Source organism: Pteropus alecto, unplaced genomic scaffold (assembly GCF_000325575.1).
Source record: "Pteropus alecto unplaced genomic scaffold, ASM32557v1 scaffold22, whole genome shotgun sequence".
Taxonomy (NCBI): domain Eukaryota; kingdom Metazoa; phylum Chordata; class Mammalia; order Chiroptera; family Pteropodidae; genus Pteropus; species Pteropus alecto.
In genome coordinates this window covers 9,443,823-9,460,587 of record NW_006434839.1, presented here as the reverse complement: position 1 = coordinate 9,460,587, position 16,765 = coordinate 9,443,823, and the positions used below count along the sequence as shown (strand labels likewise).

At 37.1% G+C, this 16,765-nt stretch overlaps 1 protein-coding gene across 3 annotated transcripts in view; it reads right to left on the bottom strand.

The window, feature by feature from the left end:
- UBE2H (ubiquitin conjugating enzyme E2 H) overlaps positions 1-16,765 on the bottom strand; it is a 91,704-nt gene that overhangs the window by 24,274 nt on the left and 50,665 nt on the right. For all 3 annotated transcript variants that reach the window (XM_006910524.3, XM_006910525.3, XM_025045894.1), the window contains exons 2-3: positions 16,041-16,117; positions 15,418-15,492 (exon numbers count right to left, since the gene is read on the bottom strand). In XM_006910524.3, the coding sequence (XP_006910586.1) occupies positions 15,418-15,492; positions 16,041-16,117 (152 nt within the window). The remainder of the gene's footprint in view (positions 1-15,417; positions 15,493-16,040; positions 16,118-16,765) is intronic.

The window sequence follows — 16,765 nt, the reverse complement described above, 5'->3', positions numbered from 1 at the left end:
TATGCAAATGACAATATCCTAAAGCAGAGATCCACTGTCAAAGCAATCATTTTGTCATACTTATAACCGCATTTCCTTTTAAGATTTCTTTAGTTCCGTACTTTCAATAAATTGAAGTTCCTTACTAAACTGACCATCACTATATCCCAGCCCCACCTCACTCACTCCCACCTCATATTGCCTTCATTTAAAATATATTTGGTCACTACCTGTGTCATTTAAAATATATTTGGTCACTACAAGTACATGTCAGGCATTGTACTTGTTTAGGGTACAAAATAAAGACCGTAGACTTATTCTTGAGGGGGTCACTGTAGCAATGGAACAAGAGACGAAGAAGTGACTGCAAAGTGCGCAAAAAGCTGACGTAGGGAGAGTACTGACAGGGAAGAGGCAAGTGTCACGAAAGATACAGAGAAATGGCATCAGGAGAACCCTGAGGGTGAGTTGTGACAGAGGACATCTCGGAAAATCTAAGAAACTTCTCTAGACTTAGAAAAGGGGGATGAGAATACAAAATCCCAGGTGTGCCAGTCCTCCCTTGCTCTAGCCACTCCAAGTACTCATTATGCAACTAATTTTTGTTTTACAATCCTCTGTGTTGAAACAGCTTTTTACCTACCAGTAAGAAAGCCCATGCAATGTTTAAATTACTCTGATGCAAAAAGAAAAGCCTTGTGTCCAATTACAATTTCGTATTATTTTTTCATTAGAAAAATGAAAGATGTTTCAAAGTCTAGATTTAAGAGGTCTGTGTTTATGAAGAGATTATACTAAGCCAATGGAAATGCTCATATCTTAATGTTAAGAGGCGAAAAAGCAGGATAAAAACCTACATGACTCTAGAAAAACACTGATACAGGTATTGGAGGAGACATAAGAGGATATTGGTTGCAGCATTATTTATAAAAGCCAAGAACCAAATTCAACCCTATTAAAAGGACTGGAGAAACTGTAGTATATATCCACAGAGTGGGAGTCCCAAACAGCCATGGGAGCCAACTAGATCGGTAAGTGTCAACTTGGACAGATCTGAAGCTGAGGGGAAAAAAAGCTGCAGAATGATATATTTACAGCATGATACCATTACAGCTTAAACAAAGCAACACATACGGTAACAAGTATGGAAACTATACTGGACCAACATATATCAAATTTACAAAAGTAATTATTTCAGGGAGGGTGCAGGGCCAGTGGTGGGAATAGGGGACAGATGGGGAATTAAAGATGAATTTATCCATAATACTAAATGTCTTTTTAAAAAGATATGTGCTTGTATATTATTTGTTCCATTTTTTAAAAGGCGTGCACTGGGAAGATAGGATAGATAGGAAACTGGCAAATATGTACAACTGTTAACAGTGCTTAATTCTTCGTGGTAGAAATATTTTCTCCCACCCCACCCCCCGAACCAGAAGAAGGCTCAGAGCAACGTAAACAGACTAGAAGGAAACGAACAAGTGTCAGTGGAGTTGACTTTGAGACTCCCCCATTATACTACTACTGTTCTGACTTGCCAACATTTCTACAATGTATATTTTTAATAGTTGAAAAAAACCTTTCAAATAAAAAATTATAAATAGCAAACATTTTAAAATAGATTTAATTATACATCAGTTATCTGTGCTGAACAAGAAAAAAGGGTCATTTAAATTAACTATTTTATGTGAGATCTCATATCTTAAACACTCTTGTTTAAATAATACGAATTCATTACAAAGAATCAGAAGATCCTCAGGTTATAAGGCACGCAGTCCTCAAGTTTAGTTACCTACAGGAATATACTGCTGTTACAACAGTCGAGTGGTAAACATTAATGTTTAGCCACTACATATGATTTAATTCAGGAGATTTGTTCTATATGAAAAGTATTTTGCTTGAAGCTACAATAAAGACCTTTAAACTTCGTTCTTGATACTTAAAATCCTGCTTCTGCTACAATTCTCACAAGTAACACTCAGTGAAGCAATATCTATGGCAGAAATTCCCAATGCTGGCTTAGGTAAGAATCACCTGGAGAGCTCTTTAAAAACAGAAGTGCTCTTAGAAGGTGGCAAGTTTTATGGAGAAAACCACCACTAAAAAGGAGACGTGAAATAGGAATGCAACTGCAGGGGCAGCAATTTCAAACAGGATGGTCAGGGAGGGCCTTACAGAGAAGGTGACGTAACATGAAGGTGAGAGGGGAGTCATTCAGTATTTAGGGGAAGAGTATCTACACAGCATGAACAGCCAAGTGCAAAGTGCACCAGGAGTTTGCTTGATGTGTTTGAAGACCAGCAAAGAGACTAGTGAACTTGAAGCGGAGTGAATAAGGAGAAGACTGTAAGAGAGGTAGGTCATAGAGGTGAGGAGCATTTGCAGGCCCTTGTAAGGATGCTGACTTTCATTCTGAGTGAGGTGGGAAGGCTGCTGGGGAGGGATTGATGGGAATAGCAGATCTCAAGCAAAATGGAATGAGCGCTCTCTCCCACAGTAAGAATGAAACTTCAACAACTTATGTCACAGGTAATCTCAAAGGTGTAAGAAAACAGCTCCAGTGAAAGAGCTTTACATGTTTATCAAAATAGTCTCTGAAAGTGACTCCCTCCTTGTAACAAGGCCTGGAGATTACATTTGGTATCAGGTTTCCACACTGTTTTCAATTAAACCTAGATTTTGGCTTGACTGAGTCCAAGAGTACATAATAGGGCCAAAAAAGACTTAGTAAACATATTCTTTAGTGATAAATGGGTTGGAGCCCAGTCCTCAGGGCCCTTGATAAGTATCAAACAATATCTGAGCTCCAAGACAGAGGGGAGAATCCGACTGGAAAGAGAAAGTACTAACAGAGACTTAGGGTGATCCCAACTCCGCCACGGCCTGCAGGCCTTGGGCAGCCACTTCACTTCTGTGGGCCTGTCTCTCTACTTGCAAAGAGAAATAACTGGACTACAGAATCCCTAAAATCTCCAGTCTTACTTGGTTTGTAAAGGGACTACTGGCTCTAAAAATCTAGGATTTAATAACAATGGCTAGACCTTTGAGAACAGAAGATTTAAGGAGAAATGCCCAAAGATCAAGTCTTTAAAGAAAATTTATTCTGTAAGGCACATTTTTAGGTACAGAAGTATTCTGGAGTATACAAAGCTACAATACCACCAAGAGACAGAAAATCCACTGACTAATCCAAAGTAGGCAGAAACAGGGTTTATAACCTTGCCTCTGAGGAAGAAGCACGGCTAGACCAATTTCAACAAAAAACAATTTCCAGACTACAATGCTCTCTTCCTATACCAGGCTTTTTCAATTGTTAGAAAAATACCCGAAGCACAAAAATGGAAATGAGCACATATATCTCCTGTACATTTGTTCTTGGACAAGCTGTGAGCAGCATTCCTGGCAAAGCCATTTACATTCTGGATAATGATGGCAACAATGAAACTTCTAGATGAGGAGGGGAGGAGACTGAGAAAACACAGGCTAGGAATTCAGAGAAGGAACGTTCTCAGGGCTGAGCGTGTTTGCCCTGGCATGTTCTCCTTCCTTTTGGCAATGCTAACACCACACTAATGAATACGTCTGCAACAAGAGAATTTTCCCAACACTTGTTTCCATTCAACCAGGAACTATTTTGAAGATATTTTAAGAGAACATATTTTGAAAACTGCTTTTATGGAAACATGGTTAAGTGGGAGCAGCGAGTCATTTTTAATCTACATGATTTACGATTTTATTCACTACTAGACATTTTCTAATGATATAGTTCTGTGATTTGACCAGATAAAATTCAGAACGCCTTTGTGTAACTCTTCTGGACAATATTCTCTAGCATGACTCAAGCAATTATTAAAAAAAAGATGGTGGGGGGGTACACAATAAAAAGTAATGTTTAGCTAAAAAGCTCACTACCTCTGTCCTCTTATTTTTATCAAAAGGAATCAGGTGATTTAAAATTCTGGAAGAAGAATTCAAAACATGCTCAGTTGATGCACAACCAAATACCTTAAAAAAGCACAATTAAAATAGTAAAATACACCATGCTTTTGGCTTATTCCACTCTAATACTCAACTGCCCTAGGACAACGTATATCCTGATCCATAGACTAATGTGCAGAGAAAGTAAATAACATAGGGCCGAGTCGTGCTGAAACTGGTTTTTATTTTAGCCTGTTTCTGTGACCAATCTCAGGAGGGGATCCATACAAAGCTATCGTGCTGAAAATTGGTTTTTATTTTAGCCTGTTTCTGTGTCCAATCTCAGGAGGGGATCCATACAAAGCTGTACACATTTCTGAATAACTTCTGATACTGGGGTCGATACATAAATAAGAGAGGCAAAAATTCATTATGTTTTGCACCTCTGCGTCCTTTATTTGTGAGGGTATTTTTAATGATCAAATTTGTGAACAGAATGAAATACCTAGGGCCAGTCATCCATCCAGAAATTTCATTTATTATAATCTTAAAAAAATGAGAGGTCAAACAAGTGACATGTGAAACAAGGTAAATCCACCCTAAAGTAAATAGGTGAAAAGTGCCAAAAGCAAAAAAAAAACCAAAAAACAAAAAAAAGTAGCTCTGTCCCAGAGATAAAATGAGCCTGGACTGCAGATGGCTGAGGCAGCTGTGGCTGATGCAATTTAATTATAAGCTTATGAATTCCTATGAGAAAACGGTAAGTGAATACATTAAATTACTCTGATCTTCCATCTTTAGGACAAATGCCCACATAAAGCAGACCATTCAGCATCAAACTGATTAATTCTATTTTTAAAAGCAGGTATAATTATTTAAAATATATTTACTAAAGATTGGATCTTACCTCCCCTAGCAGTATCTCAGACTATAAATTTTTAAGAGCAAAAACATGGATCTCCATTCCTAGCATGCAGGTGATTAGAGTTGGGGTGTTTCAGATTTTAAAAAGTGGGGTGGGGTGGGGGAGACGTTGTCAGCTTCACTAGTGACAGCTGTACGGCCAGCTTTGTGCACTGGTGCACACTTGGATAGATTTTCATCTTACCTCAGACAGCCAGGCCCAGCCCGTGGCAGCCTGCACCCGGGCAGAAGTCTCTTCAGAGAGATGAGCCTTTCCTACTCAGGAGAGATGGACCTGGGCCGGTCTCTTCTTGGGTGAGGAACCAAGCAAGGAGCTCACTCTCAATGCCCTGTGTCATGGGAACTTCTGAACTGATCCTGTGTGTGTTCAGGAGATCTAAACTCAACAAGGGGTCCTCTTTTCTGTTTCTTCCTTTCTCTCTGATAATATGGAGTCTGAGGACTGGGCTGGATGGATAAGAAAAGTTCATTTATAACTAAGAAAAGGTGAAGTGTTATCCTTCAACAGCATAACCCTTCTACCAACCTAGCAGATTACCAAAACCTGCTGCCTTAAACCTACTCTCCTATAGTTTCATTCTTGGAAGATTGTAATCTCTTTCCTGTTTCTACAGTTTATCTTTCACTTTCCTGGTCATTCATATAACCACACTGTCTGAATCAGGCAGCATTTATTTTCAGGTCAGAGGCAGTAAAGTACAGAATGCACTGAACTTGAAATAGCAAGACCCAATTTCAAGTCTCTGCCATTCATATTAAACAGTCATGCTCTGGTCAGACTGCCTAAATTCTACTGTGAGCCTCGGGCAACCTAGAGTTAGTCAGTCTCTGCCTTTGTTTCCTTAATCATAAAGCTAGGTTAAACAATGGTATCTATACATCATAGGACTGTCGCAAAGGTTAAATGAATTAGTGTATGTATAGCATTCGACCAGTAACTGGCACACAGTAAGCACTCAATAACATTACTATTAGCTTAATGAGCTCAAGTAAGTAATTTAATCTCACTTTTCTCCTCGTAAAAATGAAAATATCCACCCCTACATATCCATCTCTTAATCCTTTAAGAATTGTCAAGAGTATTAGAGGGCATTTTGATTATGGGATATTAGGTTTCCTATAACCTCATCACATTGGAAATGGAAAATACAGTTAGTTACTCTAATGTTTATTATTAAAAAGACCATTCTGACTGCATTTGGTTTAGCAGAAAAAACACCAGACTGGAAGCCAGAAGGCAGACTCTGCAACTAGTTGTACTGATGTATCTCTGCCTTCCTGACTCTCATTTTTACCATCCTTAAAATGAGGCAACTGGATGATATAATCTCTGAAGCTCCTTCTAGAAATATGGTTTTCACCAACACCAGAAATATGAACAAGCTTTTCAAAGGGAACCAAGACATTACTCTTGTTTTTAAAAGAATTTCACTAAAGAAAAGGAAGCCAAAAATACATGTTTTCATTATGATACCAATCCTAGAGGGGAAGAAATCAATTTAATGCAAAAAGATGTCAGGATTAATAACCAGCCCAAAAGCAAGAGGTCATCATCTACTATAGTTAAAGTAGGAGCTAACCTACGTGGTAAATTAGATGGAATTTTTATATAGCAAGAGCATATAATAATGAATGGCCTGAGGCATAATTAAAACTGACACAAGCCAGCTTCAAGAAGGAAATGGACGATCTTCTGATACAAGCAAGCAAGTGCAAAGGCAGGGCTACCCTTAGAGGTAGCCTGGGGGAAGGAGGGAAGGCTAACTACTATTTTTACTCTAGCTAATAGCAAGATGAAGCCGAATGAATTAAGATATTATAGACCACTAATAGTGGATTTTTCATTAATAGGGCCAATCTGACAAGCTTCTTTTGTCACTGAGAACTTCAGGACCTGGCCCCCAAGTCTCTCTTCCCCCAACTCCTGTCACTTTTAGTGACACTGTCACCTATACAGACCGCATTCCTGACACCTTGACCTCTCAGTCAGTTCCTTAAACTTCTCAGTGACCGTCTTATTCCACATCTCTTATCTCATTCACACTCCCAGGACATACTTGAACCTTGAACTTTGTCATCTCTACAAATAAGCTTCATCTCCGAAATCAGAAATTCAGACATTCCCTGTCCTACCAGTCTCCGATCCTGTCAAAGAGCTTCCCATCCTATGACTAATTCTTTCGCCTATGAACTCTAATCCACTGACCCTCCCTTTTCCTTCCTACCTACGAGCCCTACCTTCTTCCCTCTCCTTAAGATTTAAGAGCCATCACCATCACCTCTAACAATCCTCTGCAAATCCCTGCTCTCTCCCCTCCAAAAAGCCTATATGCACCTGGAGGAAACCAGTCATTTACATTTTCTGTACTTGCACTTCGGGGTGCCACGAAGTAGTCATTCATTCATTCATTGACTCACTCAAACTCAACAAATACAACTGACCCTCAAACAACATGAGTTTGAAATGTACGAATCCACTTATACGCAGTTTTAAAATTGACCCTTGCCATTCAAACTCACGTTGTTCGAGGGTCAACTGATTAGTTGGGAACTTGTGGATGCAGAGGGCCAACTTCAGTTATACGCAGATTTCCAGCTGCACAGGAGGTCAGTGCCCCAATCGCCATGCTGTTCAAGGGCCAACTGTATCCTACAGAATAGGCATGATATCCGACTCTGAGGTGGGGAGAGAAGGGTTGTTAGTAAAACAGCCCCAGGGACTGTCTTCGCCCAGGTTATATCTACCAGGCTGGAAGGAAAGAGAGACTTAAGTAAACAAATGTCTCAACTTTAAAAAGTAAGCTCAACCTTTTTTGGATTCAACATCACCTGTAATTTTCTTCTCTCCTTTCTCTGGTAGCTTGCTCCTCCCCTACCCCCACCCCTACCCCCGATTTCCAATGACTTGTACAGTTTACCATGATTTTTCAAATCTCCCATTTCCTTTGCTCCTCTGTTTCTCACTTTGACTTAAGAGCTCTGCCCATTTGCTTTGGAAAAAATGGGATTCGCCTAGCAGGATCCCTCATTTTCCCCAACAAAATCCTCCCTACACACATGCTTATTTCTCCTGCCTCAACAGCTCAATATTCACGGTCTTCTCAAACACCAGTCCTCTGTGTGTGTTGTGATTGTATCCCTTCTACTGTCTCAAAGGCATTGCTCCTTCAAACCTCCTCCAGCATCACCAAGCTTCCCCTGTTCTAGACAACTCCCTACGAGCATATAAACATCCTTTAGAATCTCTCAATTAATAAAAGCCGAAACATTCCTTTAGGTACCACTCACATTTGTATGACTTCCTTAACATAGCCACATTTCTTCAAAGCAATGTTAAAGCTACACCAGAGTTTCTCAACCTTAGTCTCTGCTCTCTACTCACCAGTGTCTCTACTCTTTCCTCACGACAGCAGAGTGATCATTAAAATCTGCTTAAAACCTTTCAATGACTTTCCCATCTCATTAAAAATAAAACTCAACCCTTTAACCTGGCCTAACAGGCCCTGCGAGACCTCATCCTGCCTACCTACCACTTGGACCCTCTCTCTCATATCTCACTTTTCACCAGCCCCCGCAGCCTTATTTCTCTTCCTTGAGCATGAGAAGCACCTATCTGCCTTGGGGCCTTTGTCTTCACAAACTCTTCTGACTGGAATGCTCTCATCCCTGGTTTTAGAGGATCAGGGCTGGCTTTTTTATCCCTTTTCCTTTAAAGCTCAGCTTGAATTTACTTTGTCAGAGGGGCCCTTCCTGAACACCTAATCTCAGCCATTATATCAACTCTGTCACATCCACTGTCTGCATAAAGCTGTCAGACATTTTAAATTTTGTTTTATCTTCTCCCTCCAAAGAACATAAGAGTCAAGAGAGCAATTTGTTCACTGCTGTATCCCTAGCACCCGGAATAATGTCCTGCACGCAGCTGGTATTCCATAAATTTGTGGAGCTGATTAGAAGAAATGATGTAAGATGTATCCATTTCCTGAGAAAGCAGGTTCTGCCTCAGCTGCCAGACTTAATCTTTTAAAAATCCATCCTGAAAAACTCCATTTTCAGAACACCATTAAAAAGAGAGCTTTTAACAATTTCTTACACTCTCATAAAATTATCTAAAAATTTTCTACAAAACTTTCCTACTAGAAACTTGTTTCTCTCTACTGGAATTCAAAAGATACACACTATTACACAGTAGCAGTTACTTAACTGAGACAGGAACTAAATTCAAACCCAAGGTCATGCAAGTAGAGAAGTATACCGGTAGATGATCTTAACGGAATCTTGCTTCCTCAGTCTGAGAATTCATTCTATTTGTGGAAATACAGTGGTCCAAGTAGGCCTTTGTTAAATGACTAACCCCAAACCTATCGTGAATGACACCTCCTTTCTACTCCACGTCCTGGTCCGCTCCTGACTGAATTCTACTAGCTTAAGTTATAAATACTAGTTCCTAAGGAAGTACGTTTCCACTTGTGAAGACAGAGCAAAATAGTAAATACTCTAAGCTCTATAGTTAGTTTAGTCATACCATATTTTAAAACTTCATTCCAAAAATATTGAGGTAATTTCTAGCCATAGTAAAAATAAAAAATTTATAATGCCAGAAGACTCTACTATTCTGACAATGAAAACAGTTAATCATTTCCCTTAATCGCTGGCATAAGTAAAAAGAATATGGTGCAATGATTATCAGAGTATCTTTTAATTAAGAACCTATGGCAGACTGGGAGATTTAGAAGGGACTCTGACAGGTTATCTAGCCTAGTTTCCCTCGGAACAGGATGACCTACACCATCCTATTCAGATGATAATCTGACCTAATTGCAAAGGCCATTAGTACAACACAATATAGTATTCTGACTATTGTTATTGTCCAAGACTTTTTCATTTTGTCTCCATTTACTCAAATGGGTTTGCCTAGCTCTTGCTATATGCTACTGACATCAAATTCCATTGCAGAATGAGCTGGGTTTTTTTTACCTGGCCATTCTATCTAATGCAGCAAACCATTAAGCGGTCCCTCCAGAAACCTGTTCTCAACCAACATGCTCAGTTTGGTATCACCTAGTTGCGATCCATACACACAGTTCATACAGCTTGAGGATCTTCCTCACTGTTACATAGAAATATACATAGGTAGTATTTCAAAAGTTAGTTTCTAGACCTGTTAGCTGGATTTCATGACATAGTTTTCTGTTTTTTGTTTTGTTTTTTAAAGTTTAAATGGTGACAGTGTTCCCAGGCTGGTCTTAAGGTTATTTACAAGAGATTCTAAAATATTCTATAGTTCTATCCAAAATTAGTAGAATGTAGTTCTTCTATTAATATACTAGCCAGTAATCATTTTAAAATAAGATTAAATGACAACTTCTTAATTTTCTCTTAAATGCTAGTGTTTTAAGTAAAGTAGGTATGATCTGATAAAGACTACTGTCGATCTTGAAGGAGACCTCAAGGTACTTTCAGGACCTTTAGAGACTGAAAACCTTAAATTTAATATGTTATGTCTGTATTTTATTAGTAGACATAATTATTCTCCTTTGGCTTAGCTTTATTTAAAGTACTGCTACTGTTATTATTAGCTATGAACAAGGGGCCTTTTTTGGTTCACATAAAGAAAAAAATGGAATTAGTGGGTAACGCAAGTAGAAGAGTCAGACTGAAAAGAGTAGTAGATAAGAACTGCTTGAGGTAACAGCCTGAGAAGGGAAAAGAGAGGAAGCAAGAAAAGGAGTGAAGAACAGTTATGTATAAAGATAGTAACCAAGATGGAGTAAACTAAACTGTAAGCAGAAAGACAAAGAAAAGAGAACAGTATGTACCCTTACGTGCACACATGATTAACAGTGGAAGGGAAAAAGAAGGGAGGCTGCTGGGAAACATGGGGCCAGCAGGCCCTTAGGAAGTTACCAGGTGGGAATTCTGACCAAGGATAGCTTGATGGCTTTCTAGAACGAGAGAGAAAAAGTGTAGACTCCTATAAGGATGTAAACAGGACATTAAGAAAATATGCATTTGCCATATGTTTAAAAAATACTTTTCTAATAAGAGGGAACTTACTGTAGAATATTTGGAAATTACAAAAAAATTGTCTTTAACGCCCTTAGCCAAGGATAACCATACTCAATATTTTGGCATTCATACTTTTAATTGGGAAAAAAAGTTACGCTATATAAAGTTACACATTTTCCTGTATGTTCCTTTAAAGATAGTGTTAAAACATGAGTAAAGACTATATAAGATTTTGCTCATTAAGATGTATCATAATTTAAGAACTTTATTATCAACTGGGTCATTTAGGTAGTTTCATACTTTTAAGTTCTCAAAATAGCACTGGAATTTATATACTCTTGTACATTAATCTTACTGCACATATCTGAATGTTTTCTTAAGATAATTTAAAGTAAAATCACTAAAAAGATATAAAATTTTTATCAATCAATATATACTGCTAGGTTGGCTATATCATAATACCTTTGCCAACAATGTCCAACCTACCAATTTGATAAGTCAATATCCTCTCATATTTTAATTTGCATTCTTTGGATTAGACATAAAACCATTTTGTATCCTATGCTAATTGGTTTTTTATTTTTATCAATAATTGCTCTATATTACCTTCTCTACGTATGAGATCATTTATCTTTATTTCACCCCCACAGCAACTGCAAGTCTGTGTTTTCTTTGGTGAAGGCCTTCTGTTAATAAATGAGCACATCTAATGGCTAAAAACTGAATCTGGAGAAGTGCGGAATATGGCAGTCTCTGTAGCAACTTCTTTCCATAGAATAAAATCTTCATGGACTGAAAATTACTTGGGGTTTTGAAAAAGTGTTTCTAAAGTCCTTATGTGCACCTTCACATTTCTAAAGCCTTGTAAGGACTACATTCTCAACACATGAAACACATTTTTTCTTGTAAAAGCCTATCTCCTCCATACATTCTCTCTCCCTCAACTGAGGAGCTGACACACCCCTCTCCTAAAAAGCAATGACACACTGTGACTAAAGCCTATGCAGTATTTTATTTATGTTGATCTCTCCTAACTAAAGCCTTATAAGGCCTTCCTAACCAATCATCCAGTAGAATGTTATATAATCTGAGTATTTTATGTATTGGGCAATATCAAACATGTAGAGTTCATTTATTTCCAATATCTCATTTTCTAGAAGAGGAAACAACAAACAGTTCAGATGAGTATCATTCTCATGGTCAAGAAAAACCAAGGCCCGAACCACTCCTTACTAATTACCAGGTCCACTGACCAAACACAGTCTCCTAACTCTACACAGCTGGTGATACCCAGCAGCACTGCTAAGCATTCTAGGAATGTTTCTGAATGAGAAAGATAAAAGACTGAATTTTCAAATAAATCAGAACTTAAAGATTTGAATATGATTTATTTTAAAGCAGTCACTCTGGAAAACTGAAGATATTTCAATGATGTTAAATTGATTGAAAGAGTTTTATAATTCCTCATTGAAAGCACACATAGGGCCACTACAAGAAAATCATAATCTCTAAACTTAAGTCAATTTCATAATTATATATCATTTTATACTCCAACTGATGTTACTCAGTTTTCCCATTCACCTTATTCTCTGGGATTAAATGACCTTTAGCCATTTCAAAAATTTATATTCAACTTCAAAGCATCAAGATTTGCCATCACTTATGATATTCATAGAGAATGTAAGATTCCAAAAGATGAACTTAAGATGTCTGAAACAATGATAGGTTTTTGAAACAATGATGGCTTTGTACCTGTTTATAGTCCTCTTTCCAAAGAGCAAAGATTTGAGGTAGCTTTATTACTATTTTGAAAAACACAAAACAAAACAAACAACACTTATTTAAAGATGTAAATTGTTTTTAAAAGAACATTTTTAATTACACCTCATGCAATCATGTAACTACTGATAACTCTCTAAAACTATATTTGGAGGATATCCCAAAGATGAGCATGTTAAATTATATTGAATATATATTTAAATATGCAGAGAAAAATGTTTTAAAGTACATAAACTAGAATGTAAATAATGATATCCATTAAGAAGTAAGATTATGAGACATTTTAATTTTTCTTTATTTTTGCTCACTTGGACATTTTTTACATTCCTACCATGGGTAGGGAGGATTTATATAACATATATTTACATGTAACTAAATATATATCTATATATCTCAAAAAAAGTATATAGACATATTTTTAAATTCCAAGATCTAAGCATTAAAGATGTTTAATTTAAATTTGCACATCTTAATATTTAAGAGCTCAAACTTTGACTCAGGAAGATGGGTACGCCTGCCTAGATACTACAGAGGCAGGGTTTACAAAGAATCTTGAGGTTGGGTTTTTCTTATCTCCCTGCCCTTCTGTATAATTCTGTGACTATCTATATAACTCAAAAAGGAAGCCTTGCTTATTCTGAGTCACTACCCCTCGAAATGTTAAGCACATTCCAACAGTAATTACATTGTTCATCGACCTGAAAATGGGTCACCCCACACAACTGGCTAAAAACTCTTAGGCAATCTTCCTTTGGAGGAAACAAGGACAGCTTGTACAAGTATTTCAACTAGATCTACTTCCTTAACAGAAGATGATACACATCTGCAGGTATTACCAAGTTCTAAAAGTACACGGAAAGGCAAAGGAAAAAATATGAAGAAGTTAAATTAGCCAAGTCATTTGTCCCAACCAATTTCATATTGCATCATTAATTTAAGAAAGTACACAGGCTTCTGTTGTGTCATTAGTTAATAAACAATGTCTAAAGTTCAGATATTTTTAGTTTAAAAGTTATGATGAAACAATTGTACTACTGGAAACATATGTTAAGATAAGGTTTGAGAAATAACTACATTTCTACAGGATATGTAATTGCATTTCTATAGGTTTGCTGTTAGTTTCAACAAGCTATACTGTTTAATCTAAGGGTAACAAAACTAGATTTAGCATGCCGGTTTTCAGTTTTTAAGAAAATGTATTTAAGAAATATATTTGAATGAATTTATATGGTTTGGACATTCTGTTTGTAAAGATTTAAAGATCATACCACTCAACTACATAAAGGTTTAAAAATGCCTGTATAGAAAGAACTATCCTAAAGACAAGAGAAAAACAGGAGACAGGAACCACAACATGACAGAACCTCCCAACCTGAGTGAAACCTGGGACAGGGCTGCTACCCCAACTACACAGGTATTGAGTCCCATATCCTTGGGGATCGTCTCAAAGACAACACCTCATGGCTCCCCTCCTATTTCACCATTTGATAACTCTGATGTTCAGAGGCCCTTGTAGTAATGCGGAAATATCCAATTCAATTATCCATAAAGTATTTCTTGATTACTGAGTTCAGAAAACTCACCTAAGGGACCGTGAGAGAAAATCACCAGTCGATTCTTAAAATGAACACTAACCTGAGTTCCTAGCCTGAGAAAGAATTATAGATGCTCTCTAGTATTTTTATAGCACAAAGCTCTAAAGCACGTCAAGTGGATAGATGTCAGAAAGAGGCTGTTGCTGCATTTGATTAGGAATTAGTATGACGATCCTAACTTTTCTGCATTATTTATCCTACGCAGCAATGTGAGGGGCTATAATCAAAGCATAAAACTCAGAATGTCTTTGATCTACCTCTTTTAAAAAACCCTTTTGTTGGGGTAGGGGTGTGTGTCTCATCACCAAGAGATCTAGCATTAGTTCCAAAACCAAGCCCACAGGAGCAGCAGCAGGTCTGAACCCCAGCAATTCTGAATGTGAGGCTCAGCGTGACATGTCAGAATGCTCGATATATTCCAATTTTATTTTTTTTCTGAAACTGGTCAAAATTTTATATTTTAAAATCATCTATAGAATTAAATTTTTAAAAGTTGGCTTAAGTTACTACCATCCTACAATCTCAAAATATTTAAAGCTGTCAACCTCCAAACAGATATACCTCTATAGTATCTTACACTAGAATATCTAAATTATCACTAAATGCCTTATGGGGGTGACACATTAACAATATCACTAGTTAAGGCAGAAGGAATATGAAAACGAGGAAAAAGTACCTCTTTATACATCCCACTGAGGTTTCTACTCTAGTTTCTCCAGAATTTAGAGGGCTGAAAAGATTGGGAGTGAAGAGAATGGAAAACGGTCATTTCATTGCTAGGAACCCAGAGCTGGAGTGAACAAAAGCAAAGTAGGATACAGAGAGGATTTTTAAATGACAGAATCAGAACAGATACTATATAATATTAATTCCAACAACCTAGCATTTAAAATGAGATTTAAGACATATTATTTTATTGCTAACAGCCTGAATGGACAGTGGTTCTTATGACCATTAGTTTAATCTGACCCTGAAAGACAGAAAAATCTAGAATTATAGTCATTACAATCATGCAAAGGGTACATTTTAACATCTTCTATAACACTTTGAAAGCACCGCCCTCACCCCTGCAAAGTCACTGATTTAACCAAAGTCAAAAAAAGGACAAATTCAGTTAATGAACCACTTCTGGAATTATCTCTTACGAAATGTAGAATTTTTTTTCCTCTTTGGTATCAAACTCTCTAAGGCGAGAAACTAGGTAGTTACCTACCTATAGATGGAGATTTGAAAGGGTATTTATCAGGAAGGTCCACTCTAACTTTCCATACTCCGCCTTCGTATGGTGCTGAAAGAAAAGTAAAACCATTAAAACATGAAATCCTAATCTCTTTTGAAAACCTTGCAAATTAATTCTTTCAAGAGTCAGGGACTTCTATGACTCTATGTTCAGATTAAAATACTTTTCTTTAAAAGATCTAGAGTTAGAAAATAAGCAAAGATTCACTTTTTCCCCCAAATTTATCTGATTCTTTAAAGTATTAAAGACTATTCGATTATTTGCTAACAGCCTCCTACCTCAATCTACCCCATGCCCCGCCCCCAACAAAAAAAAATAAATCAAACAAAAAAGCATTTCCCTAATCTATCCATGTGGCCATCCATAACAAAACTCAGAATTTAAAATTTGTTTAATACCATCACATAGAGATAAAAGCGAAAAGCATATAAAGTAACTATGATAACAGCAAGATTTCCTCACTTGTTCTACAGTTCAATTAAACTTACTTTTCAAAAACTACACATACCATCATCTGTCTTTGATGTTTTCATCGTCTATTAAAGAGCAGAGTAAAAGATTGTAATAGAAGAACACATACCAACAGATGTACTTACTTCCTTGTGGTCCATAAAACTTCACTACAAATTCATTGAGTCCTCCCAGGATTGTAACCTCATGTTTACTCTCAATGCTAAGGTGGAAGGTAAAGGAAATTACACAGGCTTTATATCCCCTGGAAGAACTAATGATGACATCTTCAAGATATGCCATTTAAAAAGTGTTACCAACATGTGACATGAAACCAATAAAATATACATAATAATTCTGGTAATTTAGAAGGCAACATATACACTTGTGAAAAGAATGAGTGAGCTTTAGATTCAAAGAGACTGGTGTTCAGATACCAGGACTGCCACCTACTGGGTTTGTGAGCCTAAACACAATCACGTAAACTTACTCCCTGAGCCTTTGTTCTCTTTTCGCAAATCAGGAAAACATTATTTAATAGGATTTCTGTGCGTATTAAATATGTAAAATACCTGACTTTTTTGTATATACTGTCCGTAAATGAAAAACACGCACTTAATTTTAGTTTTTCTCCCCTCTGTACTCTCTCCTTCCCAGGTGATCCCAGTGAGCCTTTAACATAAATCCAGAATTCCCCTTAGTCAAATTCAAATACTCAGCAAAACACCAATTCTCCTAAACTGCAAATGCCATGTTCCTAAAATTATGCTAAGGAAAGTCCCCATGATTTTCTCCTTGGTTTAGAGAATAGAGATACAATATTACTACGAGTAGTACTACCAAATGTAAAAGACCAGCCCTCCCGAAAGAG